Genomic DNA, 23,518 nt, shown 5'->3' on the forward strand with positions numbered 1-23,518 from the left:
TGCACTATTGGCACCTGTTCTTAAACAGTGAATTGATCTTAGGCTGTGACAGTATATGACTCCAGAGAGTGATCAGAAGCACCCGATGTCTCTCAGATGATTCAACTATAAAACTACCAAACCGTGATGTTAAATAGCACCACAGTGTACCTAACCCTTTAACCAGGATTTTCACTGTGAGTTAATTAAAACAATCTTCAAAAGCTTCCTGGCCATACATCCAACATACATTCAAACTAAAAAATGGTAACAGAATTACATGAAGATTCAACAAATATTAGTCTAAAATCCTTAATAAGAAACCAAAAGGGATCAATGTGTTGTAGTCCATCTAGTGAGAACAGCTCATAAGCATTTAAGCAACTTTATAACAGATTCCAAGCAGATGAAGCAGCAAATACTCCTTTTTCTTTTGAGCAAAGGCGATAACTCTCCACAGTTTTATGAAGCATGCAAATTCACTCTATAAATAAGAATATATTTAAATAAAACAATCCAAGAATGACAATGCAGATGAGTATGTTAATTGACCCTTATACATCCAGCACTTGCTGTGATTGTATGCAAATTCAATAACGTTAACCAGCATGAGCTGTGCCGAGTATGGTGACAAAATAAACACATAAACAGAGTGCAGGAAGGAAGTTTTTCATATCTCACAGTGCCTACATGTGTTTATGTCATCAAGTTTGGCATGTTTTCAATGTGACTTTGTTTAAGCGTAATGAGCACACCAGCTCATTCAGCCAGTGACGCTTTGCAGCATATTCAGCTTGGTCCCATGAGTGCACACAACCAATGTTCAGTCAGGGTCCACATTCCCTTCTACCAGGTTGTATCTTTTTTGCAACACAACACAAAACAAACACAAAAGCCGAGCTTGTTGGAATGTGTGGTGTCTTTTCATGTGTTACCTTATCCGTGCTGCATAATTTTAAAATACACACACACTGAAATGTATTGCAAAAGGAAGAATATGTATGTTTGAATGGCTATGTATGCAGTTAAACTGAAAAGTGACATTCATACAAAGTCAATTTGAGGTAACAGTAGAAATTAAACTTACCATAGATGCCAGTGGAAATACATGGGAAGGCCTGCGCAAAAACAGAGAGAGAAATAACAATCAAAGCCTGATCATATAAAGAAGAGAATGTGAGAGAGTAGTGTATGTCTCTACAGACCAAAATTAAACTTTAACTTCGTTGTAAAAGACACCTAATAGTTTAATTTAACTACAATAAAAACCTGCAGCGGAGGAATTCAAACAACATCAGCTGAAACGTAATACTGTATGATTTCATGTATCTGCATAAACACCTACTGATTACCTTTGTATGTTTATTTACCTCCACAGCTTCACTTGTTTATTCCCAAGAGGAGCAATTTACAGTAACATTTGCCTGAATTCCTGGCGTTAGTTTTGGTTTGGTTTATTGGTTTATTATAGATCCCCATTAGTCACATGACTTCAGCTTCCATACACAATGTTTCTGCATTCTGTTTACTTCCAAAACAAACCAATTTATACCATCCTGGATGTGAACACATATTTTCATACGTGTATTTGATAGATTTACATGATCATGCTGCTGTTTTTAAGGAGTTGTAGGTTGTTGCACAACACAGCCTATTAGTACTTGTAGTTCAAGGAAGCCATGTTTTGCCTATTTTGCCCAAGGGAATGGTGGATCAGACTCATTGGTACATGTACAGTTGAGCTTGCTGCTCACAATCTCGACTACATGAATATCCAAATGAGGCCAGTTGATTCTGTCTGTTGCCTACAGCCAAAACTTACACACACACAACCTCCCTCATCAGTATTTATGCAACTTGCCCAAGGTCTGAGAGCCCTCCACATATCAAACTCTGTGCTCGCCTACTGATATATCTTTAATGTAATGCATTTAGATGGCAAGACAGGCAGACAGATTGACAGACAGATTTCATGCAGGGAGGTGATGCCAATACTGACTCAGCTGTGTTTCAGTAACAGCAAGGACATCCCAGCAGGAGGGTTTTCAGTGCATGGTTATGAAACTAAACACAAAAATCACAATGTCATCGCTGCTACATTTGGATCAATAGGAGTAATCAATAAAATCCCACCAAACACCAAACTGCAGGATCCCACATGCTCGATTCAAAACAGTCATGTGGAGAATTAGAAGAAAAGAGATATAAATGTAAATATTTTTCATGAGCTTAAGGAGTAAAAACCAACATATATTTATGGATGTCTTTTCCAAAAAGATTATAAAAAGTAACCACCTTGTAATAGTTCTTGCTTTGTAGCACTTTGCAGCAGACATATAATTCAAGCATGGCTTTATAGCTGAAAATAGTTTCATTATTCTTTACTTCTGTGAGATGATATATTATGATACATAGGCCTCGCTGTAAGCTCTGCTATTTCACATTCATCTTTTTAAGTATATTAATAAACAGTAAAAAGAAATGATTTTTTTCAAAGGTCCCATTTGTCCTCAAAACAAGCTGAATACGTGCTTTAGTTCCTGCATTCATCAAAAGGCGTGGCCGAAACATTAATATAATAAGATGACAAGGGGGGGGGGGGGGGGGGTATCCACCAGCAGCTCACACAACTGGATGAATATAGAACAACAAAACACAGAATTACACCCATATGTCAGATCCTTGCAGTGCCAAGACAAAGCTCAACAGTTAGTTTTTCCACACTGACCCTGTGACTTCAGAAACATGCAGCTGCTGCCAGCTGCGCCAACAATACTTTATTTTAGGAATGAAGCCATAATCAAAAGATCTGAAAGAGACACATAGTAAATACAGGTGCCCTGTTATGATGAGGTCCAACAAATAGGCCAGAAACTCATTTTTGGGCTTTTTCAACTCTGACTAAACATAATGAATATATTAAGAAAATATGAATAAATTAAAAAGACATATTGGATATGACCTTTTTTTTCCCAGCCTTTGCCCCTGCTTTGAAATTCATTGGCAAGTCTGTCCTTGGTTTTAGTGAAGACTGAGTCTCTGTTTGTGTTCTTGTTTACCAGTTTTCAGGTTCCACCTGTCAAGGTAAATCTTTCTACTGTGCACTGATTTAAATCTTTTACTGGAGCTTTGACCTTTCCAGATGACTGTGCGGGTCTGACACAAACCACAGATGATGAAGCGTGGAGGAGCATGGCCGTTTTTAGTCCTGTGCCAAAACTCAGGCCACATGCCACATAAAGACTCACACTGAGATCAGAGGCAGTAAATTATCCAACACACACAGAAACAAACACAAAAATAATAACTGTGTGTAGATATGTGCATTTTTAATACACACACTTATTAACAGCATCTTGGCATTTAGATTAGTAACAATCTCAATACTTCTAAAGAATGGTGCCAGTTGGCAGCAGCCCGTACATAGAAAAATTACTTCAGCGGGAGAAATCTCTTTGAAGCTTTGTGATAATAAGGACAAAGTAAAATGACTCAAGCCTTCAGATAAGATGAGCATTATTTCCTCTCAGTGCCTTCAGCCAGCCTCAGCTGCCAAACTGATCCAGAGCCAGTTATCCTGTCTCAGTTGAAAAGCTGTCATGTCAGTCAGTTCAACTTGAACTTCTGCTCTGATGGAAAGCAAACCTCAATGCACAGGCGGTGTCTGCGGCAATGACAAGCCGAGCCATCGGCATAATCAATTAAAATCCTTTTTATAAGGCTGATCCATTAAAGAGTATTGATCCTTGCTGGTGTGAAAATGCATCAGGTAATCACTTAATGGGATACTGCCAAGATGTGACGCCGCCATGACACCTGCACTTACTTGTTTGTTTTGTTTTTTTTTTACCAAAAGGAAAGAGAAGAAGAGAAATACAGCATTGTGTAAACGAGTCTTATCCGTTTCAGTCCCAGAATCATTCTGTGGCTGGACGTTATGACAGCCCTAATCTCAACAACACAGAGTCAGACTGGGATTATATAAAGAGACAGAAGCAACTGGAACAGAAGAAGAGCAACCCTTCAGGCCCCGTAAACACACTTCAAGTGTTCCATGGAGAATTATAGCTGGCACAGTGTGATCCCAACAAAAAGTTAGATTTTTTAACCTGTGCACTTAAAAACAGTCAGTCCACTCACGTATCACGTACAGTAAAGCTATAGCTTTTAGAAGACAAATGGCTGCCAGTGTCATGTCATTTGTTCTCAGCTAAAAATAACACAACTGAAAAAGCAGCCTCGGTGTGTAGGCCTAATAAACCATAACCTATTTTCCCTTTTCTTTCCCATTAGCACAGGGCCACCACTGATGCTATTTTGCGTCAATACCTTGACATCAGCTTGCCTTGTATGAGGTCTGGTGTTAATTAGGACAGTGAGCAGCACATATGCAGTCATGACCTACGATTCCTTGTTTGGGTTATTATTTGTGTCTCTGGCTGCTCATTAGAAGTGAGTCAGCATGTCCGCCTGCACCCTGGCATGGGGCTGTGCCTGACATGTTGGCTTGTTGCTGATATTCTTTGCTTAGAGAGCGTCCAGAAATTGGTCACCAGGGAAATTATTCCGTTGCTGGAGCTCCTCCCTAATCTATCACATCACTTTAAAGTGGAGCACCTTTCCTCTCAGCATTTCTATACTCATACGCACAGTGCATTAGATTCAGCACAGAGTGGTCACCGTGTCACAATAATGCTTCTTCTTAATGATGGTGTTAATTATAATTCCCATGCACGTTTACAGAAAGTGGCTTTATATATATATATATAAATAAAAATATATATATAAATAAAAAAAAAATATATATATATATATATATATATAACAAACTGCAGCTTATTAAAACTATGATTTATTGGCTCCAAAGTGTGACTAGTATTTTACAAAGACCGTGCTCATAAAACTAAGTCACTGTTATTCTACTGTGAGCATGATATCCTGCAGTTTTCGGTCATTTGTTAAACAGCAGGAAATGACACAGTAAAGATGGCTCAACCTGTGGCAAAATGAGGCTGTCCTGCTGTAGCTGCCACCTCCCCATGCTGCAGGCACTGCAGACCAGCCATGAGCAGACAGGTTCAGGGAGAGAAAAGCCATGCATAGGCTGCAGGATCCTGCCGGGGGAGCACCTCGTCTCGGCTGGCTGAGTAAATAGCACTGGACCCAGGGTGCTGCCCCCGTAGGTTGAAGCCTCCTAGCCTGTTTGCAGATGGAAGCTATGCTTATAAATCACAGCAGCATGGGGAGACCTTGTGTAAATGTGACCACAAGTATGTTATTATTCACCAGTGTTGCCACAGTGTGGGCTTTACATCAACAGCAACAGAACACGGATCCAAGAGAATCCTCTTTGTTGACTGCTGTAATTCTTTAAGCATGTAGGTCATGCTTGCTTGCTTCCTCTGTCGGAATCAGCTACCTGCTGCTGCCGGGAGGAACACGGCACGGCTACAGATCAGGATATTCAAATATGACACATTAAAACCCCTTTATTCTGCATAATACCATAGCACATATTCTAATGTGAGCACTGATTATTTGAGTGTCATTATGCTAAATGGAGGATGGAGAAATGCAGAGGGTAGGAAACCTGGCACCTAATGGCCCGAGTCCCACCATCCGTTTTCATATATCTGCTATGATCAAGTATCACTATTATCACAATAATTTCTATCCATTAAGGATTCAGGATCACTGATGGAGCGGGGAGTGCTGGTCATGATACCCAGCTTAAAACAGCTTATTTAGTTTAAGCTTTTTGCATACATCCTTGCTACTGTATGAGGAGGAACCCTTATTGTTATGAATAAAGCACAACAAAAAAACATCCCTGCCCTCCTTTAAAGTCCTAAGTATGAAAATATGCTGCCACCAAGTATTTTCTCTCCTGAAGCAACAGTATGAAAGATCTAATAAAAAGGGAAGAGAAATAACAATCCAGACTGTATAAACTGCAAATAGTGCTTATCACAATGTTTTTGTTGACATCAATGTGTGCTTGGGAGTGTGAGTCAGCAGGAGCAAACAAAACAAAATATGAAACAACAAGAAAATCTATAATATTGAAATATGGCATCTCACCTCTTTTTGTTAGCACTGTTGCTTTATCAGGTCATGTTAAAATATGCCAGCTAACAAGGTGGGGAACAAGTCTCTAAAATCCCTGTGCACTGCTGTAAATAATAGCATTAAATATTATTTTAAAAATGCAATCAGTGTTTCAGTGAATTATATAATGTGTTTTACTGCTAAGCCTCTAACTTTGTTACAGTATAATGTTCAAATTTATAGGAATTGAGGGAGGGGGTATTAAGGGCTCAGAAACGTCACAAGTGAGCCCTTTATGCACTTGCCTGTTTTAGTGGGACAATCCTGAGCCCTTGCTGACTTTACTAAATACAAATTTGCAAGTCTGCAAGGGCAGAGATCAGGATTGGCTGGAACATAGACAGTAGCCGGACATAATTAACTCTCTTTGGATATAATGACGCTCAGGCAGCGATGATTGCCTCCATCAAACTGATCCCATCTGCACATGCAGTGGTGCAGGGGAGGAAAGACAGGCTGCAGCATGTCCGTCAGGCAAACAGCAACGACAGCGGTGAGATGAAGAGGCAGAACACAAAAAGGTGTAACTGCTGCAGCCTGTGGATACTGCAAAGAGCAGTGGAGCAAACACAAGCAGATACTGAACTGATGGCTGCTTGAGTCATTGGTCCATGACTGGCTGTATATGGTTGATCAAGCACAGTTTACCCCGAAGCCTAAAACTACAGGTCCTCTAAGAAGGTTGAAATTTTCTCATGCACTGAGGACAAAAGTAACTTTAAAAATTCAGAGTAATTAATCTGAATTAATGTGATGTGTTTTCTAAGACAGCACACTGTATGCTGTAGGAAGTTGTTCTCTTATTCTTCATGTGATTTCCTACAGAGATCCACGGTTGACATTGAGTCAGTCAGTGTTAAAGAGGAAGCTCTTAGAGAAGCATAAAAAGGACACAACTTTGAACTAGGTGCACATGTGACCAGATGTCTGCTTATATTCATGTATGAGGACTCTTGCCCAGTATCAGCTCAAATTATATCACTGACCACAGAGCAATGGAGAGGCAATGCAGAAGACAAAAGAAAGAAATTCTCATCGGTGAGACAAACTGACTGACCTCTATCTGACCCACAAAGTATGGCCGACTTCAAAAGAGTGGGAGAGGAACATGTCAGGTGAACTCAATAACAACATGTATTCCTGCTGCTCCACTGTACGGCCCCTCTGTAAGGCTGCAAGGCCGGCTTCCTGACAGATATTTTCTGTTTTTCAAAATGTATCGTATTGATTTCATTAGCATGCGTGCAGTGGGTGAAATCAAGACTCCTCTGCAGGCTGTGGAGTAGAGACAGCCTGAGATTGACAGCTGGAGTAACAGACCTGTGGCTTTGTTGTCTGATCAAAAAATCATCACAAATTACCGTACATTTTTGAAAAATGGCAGAGGCTCTTATTTAATGAAGCAAAGTTCAGGATTGCTGTTTTTATGTCCTCTGCATCATTTTCTATCACAATTTAATCAGAGAGCTACTGTTTTTGATCCGTTTCCTCTGAATCTCTCAATCAAGTTTGCTGTTTCTGTGGAAAGCAATGCATACCTTATGCTGTCTTGTGGCCCTAAATATTTCTACAAAATGATAGGTCTCAAATTTATAACACGAGCCATTTTGGTACCATTGAATTGCTATTTGTTCTCAGCTATTATTAGAATCCTGGCTTTTATTTAACACCCTCTTCCTTTAAAGCCTTGAACTTTGCTTTGATTACAATCCTCATCCCGACATGATTATAATGATCCTATAAAATTTTTATTGTATTTATCACAAGAGCTGTGACATTATAAACTCCAGGAGGCATCTTGATTGAATTCTTAGATGACGGCAAAGAATGCACTAAATGAAGGGAATCTGCATCTGTGGTAATTCTGAGTGTGATGTTTGATTTGAATATTTGAACCTTAACAGTCAGCAGCACAGAAGACATCATTCAGCACGCCTCAGGGTCTCTAATGCCCATGATTATTCCAATGAGAGCTTAAGAAATGTAGAGCATATGTGCAATGTGTGTAGTGTTTGAAATCATTTGCATTTTGTAGGCCTAAATTACAGGTGGTCATAAAGAAAATGATCAAAGCCGTGAACAGGAGGATTTTGTCTGAACCTATCAAGCAACTGCTTCACGAGTTATCTCAAAGTAAAAAAAAAAAAAAGCTTCTGAAATGCTGGAGATAAAACAGAGCAAAAGAGATGAGCCAAGCCATGCGTGCCTCTGTGGAAGGTAAAACCGGGGCATACGTGGATTTTCAAATATCCATACTCCATGTCAAACTGTCTCAGTACAGATTAGCAGCATATGGAGCTGGAAGGTTGGAATTATCAGGTATCCTACAATCCTAAAGCTCTTGATTTGCCCCATTGGAACACATGATTCCATGAGTGGCTGATCTGAATGACTAATAAATGAATGTTTAGAGACCATTTTTCAGGTGACATTAATTTAGATTCATAAATTGACTTCAATGACACATTTAATGAGAGAAAGGGGAAAAAGGTTTCCGGCCTTGCAATGTAAAAGCTAGTATATGGTACCCCTACAATGGTAAGGCTACTAATTAAACATTTTTTCTTCCTTTCAAGGCGCCCTTCAACATTTGAAAAGCGCCATATCAAAGGGGCTTCAAAGTCAAAACCCCACTCTGAATTTTGAGTTGACAGAACGGCATACATATAAAGACAAGTGACTTGCAGTGTGCCCCCTTACTTTGTGGCAGAACCAGTGTGAGACTTAAAATCAGGCTGCATATTAATGACTGCTAGTTTGAAAAAGAGAAAAAATGTCTGGTTAGACCGTGGTCGCTTTAGTATCTATTAAAATGACCAGGCTGACTGATTTAAGGAGAATGTGACTGACCGATGGTTAAAAACATAAAGAATCTACTGACAGGTGAAATAGATCTGTTGTTATAATAGCACCAGTCAAGACGATATTTCAAATATGTGGATATTTGACATGGACCAGATTGCTGGTCCATGTTGGTAAGTGGTAAGTAAGTGGTAAAATGGTAAGTGTCTCCAAAAATGTTTACCTAGTATCTACCAAAAGGTGGTCCAATGAATTACAACCAGGGATCTAGCAACAGGGTCATGGGTGCTAAAGGCTCATTGATGAGCATGAGGTGTGGCCAGGTGGACTCAGGTCCATTTCAAAGAATGTCTACTTATTTTTGTCATTCATGTGGAGTTTACTTAAGACATGTGCCACCTGCTAATGACCGATTCATGGCATTAGACTTAATGTTATGGCGAACAGGTATACCCAAGCAGCAACCTTCGGGGCTCAGACTTGAAGCCCATGCAGAAGTGTCAAAACTTGTAGTCCACGCTGCAACTGCTGGGGGCTGGCTCCAAAAGCGAGTCATTTCCAATAGACTCTCATGTTAAAATGGCCAACTTCACAGCAGAAATGAACATGTTTACAGCCTGGTACAAAAAACCACTCTGCTCTCAAATGATAAGTTCTCTTCTAGTGTCGAATTTTACAACTCGCTCGTTTTAATTATATTCGGACTTAATTTATGCATAATTATGGGCATTGCCATTTGAGCGACAGACGGTAGTCGTATCACAGCACCAGTTTCCAGCTTCCACAATCGCCCGCCCCTCTAAACTCCGCTCGTGCTCCTCCTCTTTGTCCATATTTGGAGTTTTGGTGGACGTGACGTTGCTTACATGGCGTCAGAGCGTCCCGTAGCCTCCCACCGAGCTTCAAAGCGGCTCTTAGGAAACAAACGGGTGACGTCACGGAAGCTCTGTCCATAGTTCTTACTGTCAATGGGTATACCATATAAACAATGTGAACTAAGTCTTATTTTGTTAGCCACTGAAAAGATAGCACAAATATTAGCTTCATCCCTACATCAATCCTCTTGCAGATATTTGTTTATATAAAATGCACTGGAATGCTAACTGCAAATTCATTTTTTTATGTACTATTAGTTTCTAATTGCTTAAAATGGCAAAGCAAGAAAAATATTACCCAGATGGACAAAGATGTGGGATCTGCACAAAATGCTAACAGATGATAAAATAGGCCATAACCACACTCCCCAAAGCACTGCATACAGAATAAAAACTAACATTCGTTAAGAGGCTCAACCTCATTAACTGCAAATCGAATTGAGCTCTCTGTACTGGTGTAACAGTGACCCCTTGGAAGCATGGTAAGTGCATAATTATTATAGAATCATAGGGACACATTTTCCAATTAGAAGAGCGAATGTTTGTCTTTTTCCTGTATACTGGAAGGGCAAAAACATTCAGCATACCGCTGGGTGAGTCAGTTTCTTCATTTTTTTTTCATTGGCCTTCTGCTTCAGGAATATTTACTTCAAGACTTGAAGGGAGGGATGTTTTTGTCGACTGGGAATTTAATGGACTTAATGAACTCTCTTTGTTAGCAGAAACTCAGGGTGCGCTGTGATTGCCTTCATCCACTCGGTTCCGCAAACACTTGATGATAGCTCATCCCACTGGCACAACTCCAGTGATACACAGCCTGTATGAACTCTGGTGATGCAATGTTGTGGAGAAATGAAAAGGCAGACGGCAGCATGTTTGTGAGCCAAGGTAGACTGGAGTGAGAATAATTTGAGAGAAAACTCAGCTATACAGGCAGATAACTAGAGCCGTGGATGACTAGAAGGTTTTTTTTATTATTATTTTACTTGGAGGGCCTTTGCTGCTGGACTTTTTGCTTAGGTAGGCTAAACACATGACCAATCTATCTGCACAGCATGTGCAAGGATGAAATTGATATTGATCTTATGCTTGAAAAATCAGCACCTAGCTACTCAAACGGGAAACTTTTGAGTTTGCTACATAGATTATATTGTATTAAAACAGTAACAATAAAACCATGTCATCTTCACCTTGTCTTGCTAAACTGTAGGACGATTCCAGTTATCATTCAGGATACGTATGCAGGTATGAAAACCTGTTTATGTAGTCTGTGGGCAGATCAGGCCTCAGCAGTGCACGTTCACTTTAAAGTTTCCCTCAACATAAAGCCATAAATCTGAGCTCGCCCTGAGGTAAGAGCAACCAACACTAATTAACAGAAGCGGGATGAGAGGTCAAGGCCTGTGTCGTATTAGCGTGAGAAAACACTATTTTTCAATTTACACTATATACTGTAGCCTTGTGTGCTTTAATAAAACCTGCACTACCATAGGCATGTTCTATTATAGACTGACAAATGCATATATTCAGCATCAGTTTATTCTTGCTGTATGAACATGAGAGCTTTTAAATGAGATGACTAAATTGTCCTTACAAATACTGACACTCACGATACGATGGCTGCCTCAGGGAATGACCATAAAGCAGGACTGCTGATCCAAACCAAAGCTCAATTTAGGCACACAGCACAGAATCGGTTTTCAATGAATATGTCCAGCCCTTAAAAGGACTTTGGTCCAAGGACATAGTAAGCTCTGAGGAGGTCAGCTCTCCCTCTGTGCAGACCTGTGGGCCATTTTCTCACACTTTGATCTGAGCTCTGATGATGGTGTGGCAGGCACAGACTCAGGAGTGGAAGGATTAGGGACAGGAGGGACACGCCGAGTGACGGCTTCCTTTGTATTCGTTTTATCCTCATTTTGGGGCATAACGGCAGACAGCATGCAAACCAGTGGCTCCTCCAAGGTGTTTCTTTTTTTGGATATAAAATCCTCAACTCTTAAAAAAGAGAGATCAAAGGCGAAGCGGGCTCATTGATAACTGTATAATGGCTCAGTTTGAGAGAACAGGCATTTTGCTGAGATGGCCGTGTGGTTCAAACTGCAAGCCATTAGTCATGCTGTCGGCTCATTTCCATATGCGCTTTATTGTCTAATGAACAAAGGCTACTGCACCTACATGCACTCACGATAGATCTAATGATATTCACACCTACAGCAGAAACAGAGGGCATTGCATCTCATGAAAAGGTTTTTGAAAGGTGACAACATAAGCGGCCATTTCATGTTTATGAGTCTTTTTCCATATTAGCCTTTAGCACCTAGCATGTCTGGAAACCTATGAAGCCACATAAAAGCACAGCTGTCTCAGGGATTATTAGTATTACAGACTGAATATATGCACCATCCTGTTTGGATATCAGAAGGGACACACACACTGGGAATTCAGATGTAAACACTGCATGAAAGTGATTAATCTTGGATAACAAGTGGTGGGGATGTCCTCTAGAGACATTATCTCATAACTTATACTTGCATTTTTGCCAGTCTGAAAGTTTACACACACGCCCATGCCCAGGAACAGTCATCTGAACATCATGGTGCCTTCTTGCCAATCTCAAGGGGAGCACATAATAAACATGCCTTGTCACGTAGCAAACTTCCTTTATTCATGGCAGGTACAGGGATATTGAGGATCATCAGATATGAAAGCACTGGTAGGAGTGCTCCCAAAGGCTTGTTGCCATCTTCAAGTAGTCCTGTCACTTGTACACTACAGTGCAGGATACGGATATAAAGTATGGGGCCATAAAAGCAGTGTTTTGAAACATTGGGGCGTTAGTGGATTTATTGAGTGTAAAAGCCTTCTGACGGATTGCCTGTTCAAAGTATCTACCTTTAAATCCCAAAGGAGATTTATTTCACCAAGCATCCAGGCCTAATCAAAATCTCCCCTCAGACAGTAGCTGGGTACAAGTTAGAACCCTCTGTACAAGGATGGAGGTGCAGAAAAAATACACTCCATACAGTAGTGTGCTTTCAGCATTGCAAATATACACAGAGATATCAAGGAGTAAGGGTGTACTGGGTAAGTGCATGAGGCGGTGGTCATCATTAAGGTGCTTAATAGACCATGTCGCCTGTAGGACCTGACAGGCAAGCTGGGCAGAGAGGATCCAGAGAGAGGGTCACCTTCATGTAGAGACAGCTCTGTCACACTGGGGCCATGATGGGAGCCACTCCGCCTCTGTGGCCTGGACCACACAATACATGCCTACAGTCACCCAAGCAGAACAACAGACAGCGCAAAAAAAACAGACTGGGGAGAGACCTCAGGCAGCACTGCAATGTACTTAAAAGAAGCTGCATGAGGTAACGTTATAATTACTTGATACTATCTGTCTATTATCTCTGATAAAATAATTAATCACACACATTTATCTTAGGGTTCATCCATCCACTCGACTAACAACAAAACACCATAATTGCCAAAACTCTTTAAACCATTTACAGCCTGCACTAGAAAAAGACAGATAACCAGTATCTATGAAGCAACACAGGGGTTATGTGAATAAGTGCACGAGTAATATCCTGGTTGGGGTGAGGCCCATCAGCATGGAGGGCAAGAAAATCACAGTTAAACTTTCCCATGATTAAAAGCTAAATTACGATCTCTTCCTTCTCCAGCCATGTAGTCATAATGCTGAAAAAATAAGCTAAAATGTGAATCCTAAGTTGACTAAATTACGTGAAAAATGAATGGTCTGACACAGAGTTATTAACCCTATCATGTGTCATTTTGGCAGTCACTGGTAATTGACCTATTCTGTTATTCATGCATGAGGACATGTTGACTTTTGTACTCCTAGAGAACATTTGGACAATTATTGAACACTCAAAACCTCTGCAGTAGCAGGCAGAAATGACAGAAACAGCAGAACCGGGCCTGTCTTCTGCTTGTGTTTATGAGATGTTTGCTAAATTCAGTGAAATCCCAGAGCTGCATCTGAAAGCGGTGCTATTTTGGGTCTGAGCACAGGTGCATCTTTAAATGAGAAGGAATGAAGAGAGACCAAAGCCCACCAACAGCACAAACGAAAGAGAAGGGACGTGCCATGCAAGGTCACGCTGGATTGCAGCAGCATTGGCATTGCAGATTGATTGGGAGTACAGGGAGCAGCTGTCTGAGAGGAAACCGGAAGGTGACTGGAGGAATCACCAGGTGGCTCCGGTGAATTATGACACCATCCACTCAGCTCTTTCTGTCTTGCTGGTTTGAAGTGGTCCTGTCGCATGCTGTTTGCCACTGGACTGCATGTCATGAGGGGTCACACAGTATGCAACTGTAGAGTATACAGTTTGGTCAAAGCCTGATTTGTGGCTGTGGTTTGATTTGAACTACATGGATAACTTTTTTTCCCCCCACAAATGGCCAGAGGATAATGCAGCTAATTACAGTTTTCTAAATGTGGAGTTCATCATGAATATTGATAAAGAATTAATTAGTTACTAAAACTGGAAAACCATTTTCTCTGCACCAAATAAATCACATGTTTTTGGAGCAAAAACGTACTGCATCACTTCATGGGAAGGATAAAATGCTAAAATAATCTAACCAAGCAATTCTGGACTGTTAACAAAATCACCAAAATCTATAACTTATCTTTTCTGTAACTTAATAAAAGCACAAACCAACTCAGAGCAGCATGATTAGGATTTAGTGTGGATCATAATTAGTCCATCGTGTAGGTCATCATCATTATGCTTGACTGAGTCTGTGCCAAACACATTCACATTTCCTTATGACTCAGCCTCATTTCAAGGTCTCCTGCAGGACCGGGCTCAGGTGGAGAGCCAAGAACTCCTTATTGTAGAAATCTAAGGCCATGTTGGACTTGATTAAGCCTAAGCGACCTGTTGTATACACTTATCTCAAATCACTTCTCTCCAATTTCATAATAGGGTCTCTTCACTGCTTCACTGAGTGGGAAATACTGCACTGCGCTTGTTCTTTTAATTGCCCGATGACTTTGCTCTGCTGAGTCCAGATAAAATGAAAACTTCCTGTAAGGGAAATTATCAGATGAAGTGCTTTCTCAATATCCCAATTGATCGCTGTATTTAGTGCAATTCTGCAGATCAAAAAGTGCATACCGTCCACTATCGCGCTACAAATACTGCACACATACAGACACAGAGATATAAAAGAAGGCAGGTCACCTTTCAGACGCTCGTTGGTCTCCAGTTAAGGTAAATATTGTTTTCTCTTTGTGTCAGTTATAAAATGTTGTTATTATGTAGTTCGTGTTCACCTGCTCACGCTCTCTGCTCATCTATGACAGGGATAAAACCTTAGTGATAAGAGCCCCAGATTTTATTCCATGCATATTGTCATTACCAGGGGTTTTATGGATGTGACATAATATATGAAGCTGAGTGAGATTTGGAGGTTATCTGGCATTCCAGGCTGTGTGCAAAAAGTCAAACCATGTAACAGGATTCATCCCTATGTTCACTCCGGCAGGCACTTCATTCAGGATATGCCAGAGTGACTAAATCTTTGGGCTTCCTAGATTCATGTGTATGTGAGATGAAAAAGGTGGCTATAGGTACACTAAAAAGATGATTTAAATTTAAGCCAGTGCTGCGGCTCTGGTAGTTGCAGCATCCTTCATAAAAGGGAAAGTGTGACATTTACGATATTAAGGTCACTGGTTGACAATGAAAGAAATGTTTAATCTTCCAAATTACCCCATGAAATGATTACTTCAGTAGGCCTACTTCATAATGATTTAATGCTAACATGTCGTATAATTTTTAATTAACTTGGAACAGGAGAGAATGTGGAAGGCGGGGGTACAACTCAAGGACCAGCTGCATATATGCAAACTCCTGTCCAATATTCAGCTGCTAAATGCTCGCCCTATCACAAATTACATCACAGAAATGATAATAAAACACTTTGCCCACGGAAAAATGACAAGTACAGATTTTCAGGTAAATGTTAAGTGGTAGGTCAACAACAAGGCCGTGTTATATTTATTTTATTTTTTTTCAAACTATACAGTAAAATAATCTTGGAAGTTAAATTTGATCCGACTGTCCGAACATAAATGTCACTGCCAGCAGCCATGAAAAAATATTTGCTGGAACAGAAATCTTTTTTTTTTTTTACACTGCTGTGGCAATCTCCAGCATCAAGGCAATGCAATTCAGCAGCGTTAGCCCCAATATATATATCTCATAAACTTATGGAAGGTGCTGCATTGCCTCCTGAATTGCTGAGTAGGTCTAAATTGAGCCAGTTTAAAATTGTGAGTCAATCAGCCCGGGCCAGGCACGGTGCATCAGTCCTCGTTAGCTGTGACCTTGTGAGATAATAATGGCACTAAACCGGATATATGCGTGGGGTAATAGTGCTGTGATTAACGAAATATGTAGGGGAGCATAAACACTGGCGTGTCTGCCTATGCACACAATCATATACCTGGGCCTGCAGGAGGACTGCTGCGGGTTTGATAACAAAATGATGAGGAGGGAAGTGACCCGTGTATACTGTTGATAGTAGAGGTATAAACTCACTGACCTCTCAATTCTATTACAATTCACCTGTCACCAATTCAAACGCACAGTTATTCTTAAAGTATCGATGAAATTCTCGATTTTCTTCTTCCTTGCAAATGGCAAATACATAAAGAACCAGTAAACAAAGATCTCTTTGCATTCATATTGTGTGCTAATCTACAAAACTGTATACTCTACTTGACTAGTTTAACTTAAAGACCCCACATCTCCCCACCCATAAGACATATAAAACAACATATCCTAACTTTTACTGCTGTTACTGCTAATACATAAGGCAGACATTTCAGCACATCTAGTGGATACGTCTTGTATCGGGTCTCCAGGCTGCCCTGCTGTTCTCATAAATATACAAAAATATTGGCTGGCCAACCGGTCAGCAAAACACGGACTGTTCCAAGTTTTCTGCCGTCAACTCAGACAATGCTTATCAAAAAAATGTGCCAAGCAGATGGGGAGCAGGAAACATTTTCATTTCTAGCTTTATGCATATTCTTGGATGTAGACGTGCAGTTATTCAAATCTGAACCAAACAAAGAGGTAAAAACATCCCCACAGCTTCCAGTACCTGTCAGTTCTCTGCCTTAAGCATTCACTTTGATAAAGCACATGGGAAATAATGCATTAACAAAACACAGGAAAGAGATGTGCTCTGTTTTACAGTTAAAGTTTTTTTTTTCTAAGGTTACAAAAAGGCATGCTGTGAGAAATCTGAGGAAAACATGCAGCGTACGACTGTCAATAATGTCAGAGCAGCAATGAGAACCCGTGAATTCAGGTCCCAGTACTCCGGCAACATGCAAGTGTGCTAACAAAAAAAAAAAAAAACAGTGCCAAATTAAGAAAGAACAAAACATCAGCTACAAGATGAAGCTTTATGAAAACTGAATTCAAAATCAAATTTAGCTGCTTTAATGAGTAGTATTAGATCAATTTATTAGCAGTGCGAGCTAATCTAGGAGATTATTTATATATTTGTACATGATAAGGCTATTAAACCCTATAACAAATACATTGCACTAATGCAATGTATTAGGTGCAACCTGGCTGCTTAATCTGAGTAAAGCATAAATAAAAAGAAATAAAATAATTTTGGGTGACATCTATCCTAATTTGAAATGCCATCTATCTAATTTCCTCCCTTGAAAACATGTCATGTGTGGTGAGAATGCCCTCTATGTGCCATACCATGATAGAGAGACCTTGTACCCAGACCAAACACATCTGTAAGACTGGCAACTATGATTGAAGGATAATTGGGTGCAAGCTTGTTGAAATGGAACCCTTTGATGGACCAGGAAATTCCCGTTTCATGGACATGGCCCTGGCAAGGTCGACACTGGGTTCAACACCTGGCTTCATAAAAGCCACAAATGGAAAGACTGCCAGTGAGCGCTTTGAGGCCGAGCGACGAGATACAACACAACACTGGCCTGAGACCCGGATTATTGAAAATCACAGAATTCATCCAGGATGCTGTATTTAGTTCTTCTCAGTGCCTTTCCTGTTCAAATAAAGTAATAAATAACCATTTTCAGACGTTAAACGCCCTGTAACTTTAATTAAGCACATTAAGAAGAAAGCACAGATTCAGCTTTCTCTTCATTATTGACTCAATAATAATTAAATATCCATCAGTGAGATTTAAATTGAAAATGTTCTCATGCGTATCACAAATGTAAAATAATGTCAGAAGGTTTTTGGACCAGGTGGAGGGAGGAGATGAGTCGATGGTTTTGTGCAGAACATGACTAGATACAAAGGGTTTCCCATGGTTATTCATTTACTGGTTGGATAATCACACCCACAGGTACCCCGGAGCAACACAAGGCACAACCTTAGGGATAGTATTGTAGCCGTAATTAGAAATGAGTGTATGTACAGGCAGGTTTTTTTTTTAAGTGCAGTTAAACACAAAATACACAAAATTAAAAGAAAGAAGGTTCATGACTTTGAGTATTTAACTATGTCACAAACGGAGAACAGTGTTAATAAACACAGGGAACAGTAATTATGTGTGTATATATACATTTATAATCTTTTACTTCAAACTGAAGGCTGAAGGCTATAATGGAAAGTTCAGTTGTTAGCCGAAATAAGTGGAGATGCAACATAAAACAGGCAGAAATGATCATTTCCACTTGGCTGTCATGTTAACATCTGACCACTGCAGAGCCATTCGACCCAGGAGTCAATGCAGATTAATGCTAAAGAGAAGTGGGTTTTGTGTCTGGTATAATGGCAATGGTCAGTCCACCTTCACTGATAGACACATACACACAGCACGCAGCTGTGATTAGCTGGACTGCATGGTAATTTACCTTAATGATGTAAACAAGAAGTCATTCCAGCGAGTTTGCTTCTGATGAGCAGCAATCTGTTACAGTATCGCTGATATTTCCTCCAGGCTACGAGAGAGGAGCCTTATTTGCATGTACAATAATGTATTTCACATCCTCCTCCCATGCTCGGCTCTTTTGATCAAAGTAGAAGCATTTATCAGGTGGTGGAGGAAATGTTTGATGACACTAGTGTTTCAGACTCAACTCCAAACAGATGGGAGCCGCTAGAGGGGAAGCAGGCTTTCAGCGAGGACTGGATCATATTGTTGAAGTTTTGTATAATATTGGTTTAGCTGAAGAGACTTCAAAGCAAACAAAATGACAATGTCCACCTTCTGTCTGTTCTGGAGGTTTTTTTTTGTTTTACCTTGTCAAAAACAATCTGATTTGAAGTAAACCCCCCCACCCCCCCCTCAGGCAACAGACTGGAGACTGAAAATCAGCATTGTTCAAAATGACACAGTTCACGACTGCACAGCAGCCATCTGAGACGTCGCTAATCAGAATTAAATGTCACTAACTACTCTTTTCTTGGGTTCTTCCCTAAGCGTGTCACCGGTTTAAATTCTCAAACCAGAGCTAAGAAATGCATCATTTTCTCATCCCTGTTGTGAAGCTGAGACAAAGACAGACAGAACTGCCTTTTGTTCTTCTGCAGTGCCCACATTCTTCAGGTATGTTTAATTAATGCATGCTTATTGTGGTGTTCTTGTCTCATGGCGTCTGGCAGGAACGACATCTGTTTAATCAACAACTTCCTCTGACAGTCCCTCAGTTGGGTGCGAGCTGTCGCTTCTATTCTCAGATGGTACCGCAGAGGGATATGAGCCTCATAGAAATTCAGGAGACTCCTCACAGCCAGGTACAGCAGCAGAGGAAAAAAAAAAGAAGATGAAGTGAAACCAGCCTCAGTGTGGAGTGAGTCTTATACTGCTCGACTGTGCTTTAGTACTTAAATTATTTGAAGAGCCTTCATTATTGTCAGTGCACATTAACATAGAATCGAACTGCTGCCATTTCCCTCACAGAACATCTAGGTGGAGTAGCGTGGTGGGAGTCTTTTTTCATGATTGCTATAGGCTTCCTGTGCTGGTAATCAAGACACTAGCATGTTCACATCAGCCCTCTCCACACAGATGCTCTGGAGATTACCTCTTCAATCCCCATCAACTGTGATTACCACTCTTGAGGTGTGTGGAAATGTCACATTTTACATATCCTAATATTTCACCTCACATAAAGTCATGCAGTTTCCCTGGAGTGATGGGAATGTCAAAGGGAAGGTGGCAGTGCTGTCCTCCTTATTGCACACCTGAAGCTCCTCCTCCTCCTGCTGTGGTTGCCTCCTTCTGAATTAGGTCGCTGGGGTAATTGGGGTTCCAGTGATCATTAACTTAGAGTAGGTGGCAGACCACCATCACCACTATCAGTATAATTGGATCTAATTGGCCCAGTGTTGCCAATGATTTGGATCAGACAAACAGAAATGACTAATTTAAATAGTGCTGTGACCTTTTAAAAGCTTCAGTCTAATTAACCTTTGTCGATGCATGCAGGTACTGTGCACTGTGTGGTAGTGGGCTTTGAGCAATGGTCACAGAGAGGGCTGGGTTATAATCACATAGTGTAGTTAAGTGGGGAATGACACCCGATACACAATCAGTGTATCAGTATTTTTTCTCTACATTACGATTTGTCTATTTTGATAAATAAAAGTAGAAGCTAAATTAATTTTTGGATGTAAAAGCTATAGTCCACAGCACAGTCCATATTATCACTATTAAGGCTCTATATAGTAACTGTGACATCGTTAAATGCTGAGGTAAACAAAAGACAATACACCTAACAAAAAACAAAACAAAAACTGCAGAAGCAAGACGCAAAGCAGCAAAACAAAGAAACCAGAAAAGGAAGGGTGGGGAGAAGGTGAAACTTTGATGCCTTCCTAAGAGGAGATGAGAGAAACTGAGATATCATCAGACATCATAAACCTGTGGATCTGCTGTGTCTCCTCTTGTACAGAAACAAACAGGCTGAAAGAATAGTTTTTGCATCTGATGTTTTCTGAAACTTTTTTGTAGTTAATATTAATGTCGACCAATGTAACAAATACACATTTGTACTTTGAAAATGGCATATTGCATTAAAAAAGATGCAATTTCCCCATTGTGGAACAAATAAAGGTTTCCTAATCCTAAAAACTATGCAGGTATGTGACCTAAGAGAACACAAACTGACAACAACAATTGTCTTTAGGATGCACAGCTGCAGTACAGTGACCACAAATAAAAGCAGCACTGAGTGACGGACACAGAAACTAACTGCATTGTGCATGCATATCAGCAGTAAACCTCTCACTCTACTCCAATTAATGGCACAGTTTACTCTGCTGTGATCACAAGCCAAGTATGTGCACAATCGAGACACCAGGCGTCTCTCAGCCATTATATAATTAAATCCGAACTTGCTTGCATTCCTGGACGATAATTTACGTGAAAGGAAAAAGAGGCAGATATAGAGGGAAAGTTTGCACACGATCTATTCGGTACACAAATGAAAATTAATTAATCACTTGGGGAGTGGGCGCAATGAAATAGAGTACAAAGTCATTACGTTTGATATGATAGTATTTGGAAACATAAATAATGACAAAGACCCTCCAGTGTACTTAAACACAGCCGTAAAAAAACACATTTTCAAATATCACCAATGACCTACATTAATAAAGATGGAACAGTAAAAGTTATTTACAGCATATTTGAAATTATTCTTGGAAACAGAGGGGAGGCTTTTAAAAACTGCATGGCTAAGACAGAACAAAAGAAGAGGCTGAACTCGCCACCCACACCCTGGTGTGTCTCTATCTCATCGACACCTTGGGGGCACGCTCCCTTATCCCTTTGATACAGTGTTTGTTTGTCCCCGTTATGTCAAACACATTATCCAACAGAGGCTATCAGCTGTCATCTTCAAGCAGGGTGCGGGTGCTGACGTGTCACTATAAGATATTGTTTGTGGGGATTGCATTTTGGGAACACCATTGCTAATGCTCCCTATAGCATCCTCGGAATAAGCCCACAGAGATGTGGTGGCTAATCCTATCATTTTACACCATTCATCTGCAATCCACTTGGCTTTCAGCATTTTTCTCAACAGGCAGTTTGTGGCTTCCCTGCTGGATCTCCTTGAAGCCACAGTGTTATGACTACAAAACACTTCCAGGGCCGCCTAGGAGTTGTAGAGGAGGCCACTAAATACAGTCTGCGACCCTGTCACTGTCGGCACCGGCAGCTGCCAAACCCACTGCATGTTGCCAGAAATAGCTCAATGACAAAACTTTCAGAAAAGATCAAATTGTGGCCTGTCAAAGTCAAATTAGGAACAGAAAACGGGGCTCTGCTGCCCACAACATCATTAGTCAACAAGTAAAATGCTTGCTGTATAATACGTACTACTGAGAGTCTGATCCTTTGGAGCAACAGAACACTCCCAAAACCTTCAAAACTAAAAATAATGATGCTTCGGCTATTCCATTTTTTCCAAGGGCCACGGTATAAGGGGCATTTAATATGGTCTCTAAAACATAACAGAGACTAAGCCTGAATGGCTTCCAGATGGTGACATCCCCCTCTATGTAGTCTGTGTCTTTCTGCCTGACAGATGCTCTGCTTGCTTCCAGGGAAGAATTTGAGCAGCCTTCCATGACTAACCAAGGCAGGGGACCTGCATTAACCGTCTCTTCAGTTCCATGTTCAGTGCGACTTTGGAGAGGAGACCCCCTGAGGTCCGACTCTACATAGATACAGTACACACAAAGTCCTGAGTGTACCTTAAAGTGCACACACAGACACACACACACACACAATTGATTTCAAAAAGACTTCAATGGTCTGTATAAACAACCACAATGTGACCTATTTAATGTCTCCTTGCTGAAACAACTATCGACAACCTGATGAAGCATCATCACTTCTATTACTGAAAAAGAACTCTTACTATCACATCAGGTTAGCAATCCACCAACAATACGTGTTTCCACCTATATTTCCTCTCTTCACCTGAGCCTCTTCTTTTGAAGAAAAAACCATATTGTATTGTAACAAGCTCTGAGCAGATGAGGGGGCTGTTTGACAACGTGCTGTTCATCAGCCCAGAGCTGCAACCCTACTCACAGGCTGCACAGCTCCCATGGCTCCCCTGTGTGATGTTGCAGAGCTCAAACCGGCAACGCTGGCATCCTAGCTGTGGGCTGTGGTCAGTCAGAGCCCAGAGAGCTGTGACAGCCTGCTGCTCTTTCAGCCGCAGCAAAAAAAGGGGGGAAAAGCACTGAAGCATAAGAAGTCCTCCAGGCAGAGACGAAGTGAGCAAAGAATGCTGCTGCAGCACAGGCGCATTCACATTTGCCCGAGGAAGATGCACATAAAAGGCATAGAGTGAGTACGCACGTGGGCACAAATACACGCTATCACTATCCAGCATGCACTTATGTCAAATGATTTGGAAAACACAACTCAATAGGCCATCCAGTGATCTGATATTTATCCTGAGACTAAGATGGAGTGAGGGTGTTAAATTCTGTAGCGTTCCAGATAGCGTTCAGCTTCAGTGTGTGGGTTAAACGGCAGGTATCTTGGCTCAGGCCGATTGTAATTTTTCATCTGAAGGCAATCTCTCAGTAGAAATCTGAAACCTACATACTATCTGCTCTGTGGGCCAGGTGTGTATGAATAAAATGTGCACACACCTTTACAAAACAGTAAATATGTGCTTGGTAAGGTGATTAAAAAATTAACACTTTACTTCTTACGTCTTACTTCATGGATAGTTCTTA

The 23,518-nt window shown here is 40.7% G+C and overlaps 1 protein-coding gene across 5 annotated transcripts in view; it reads right to left on the reverse strand.

Annotated features, from left to right (window-relative positions):
• The window catches only part of macrod2 (mono-ADP ribosylhydrolase 2), a 353,444-nt gene that overhangs the window by 87,392 nt on the left and 242,534 nt on the right, over nt 1–23,518 (reverse strand). For all 5 annotated transcript variants that reach the window (XM_028422749.1, XM_028422747.1, XM_028422751.1 and 2 more), the window contains exon 7: nt 1,067–1,097. In XM_028422749.1, coding sequence (XP_028278550.1) covers nt 1,067–1,097 — 31 coding nt within the window. The remainder of the gene's footprint in view (nt 1–1,066; nt 1,098–23,518) is intronic.

This window comes from Parambassis ranga, chromosome 15 (genome assembly GCF_900634625.1).
Source record: "Parambassis ranga chromosome 15, fParRan2.1, whole genome shotgun sequence".
NCBI classification, from domain to species: Eukaryota; Metazoa; Chordata; class Actinopteri; family Ambassidae; genus Parambassis; species Parambassis ranga.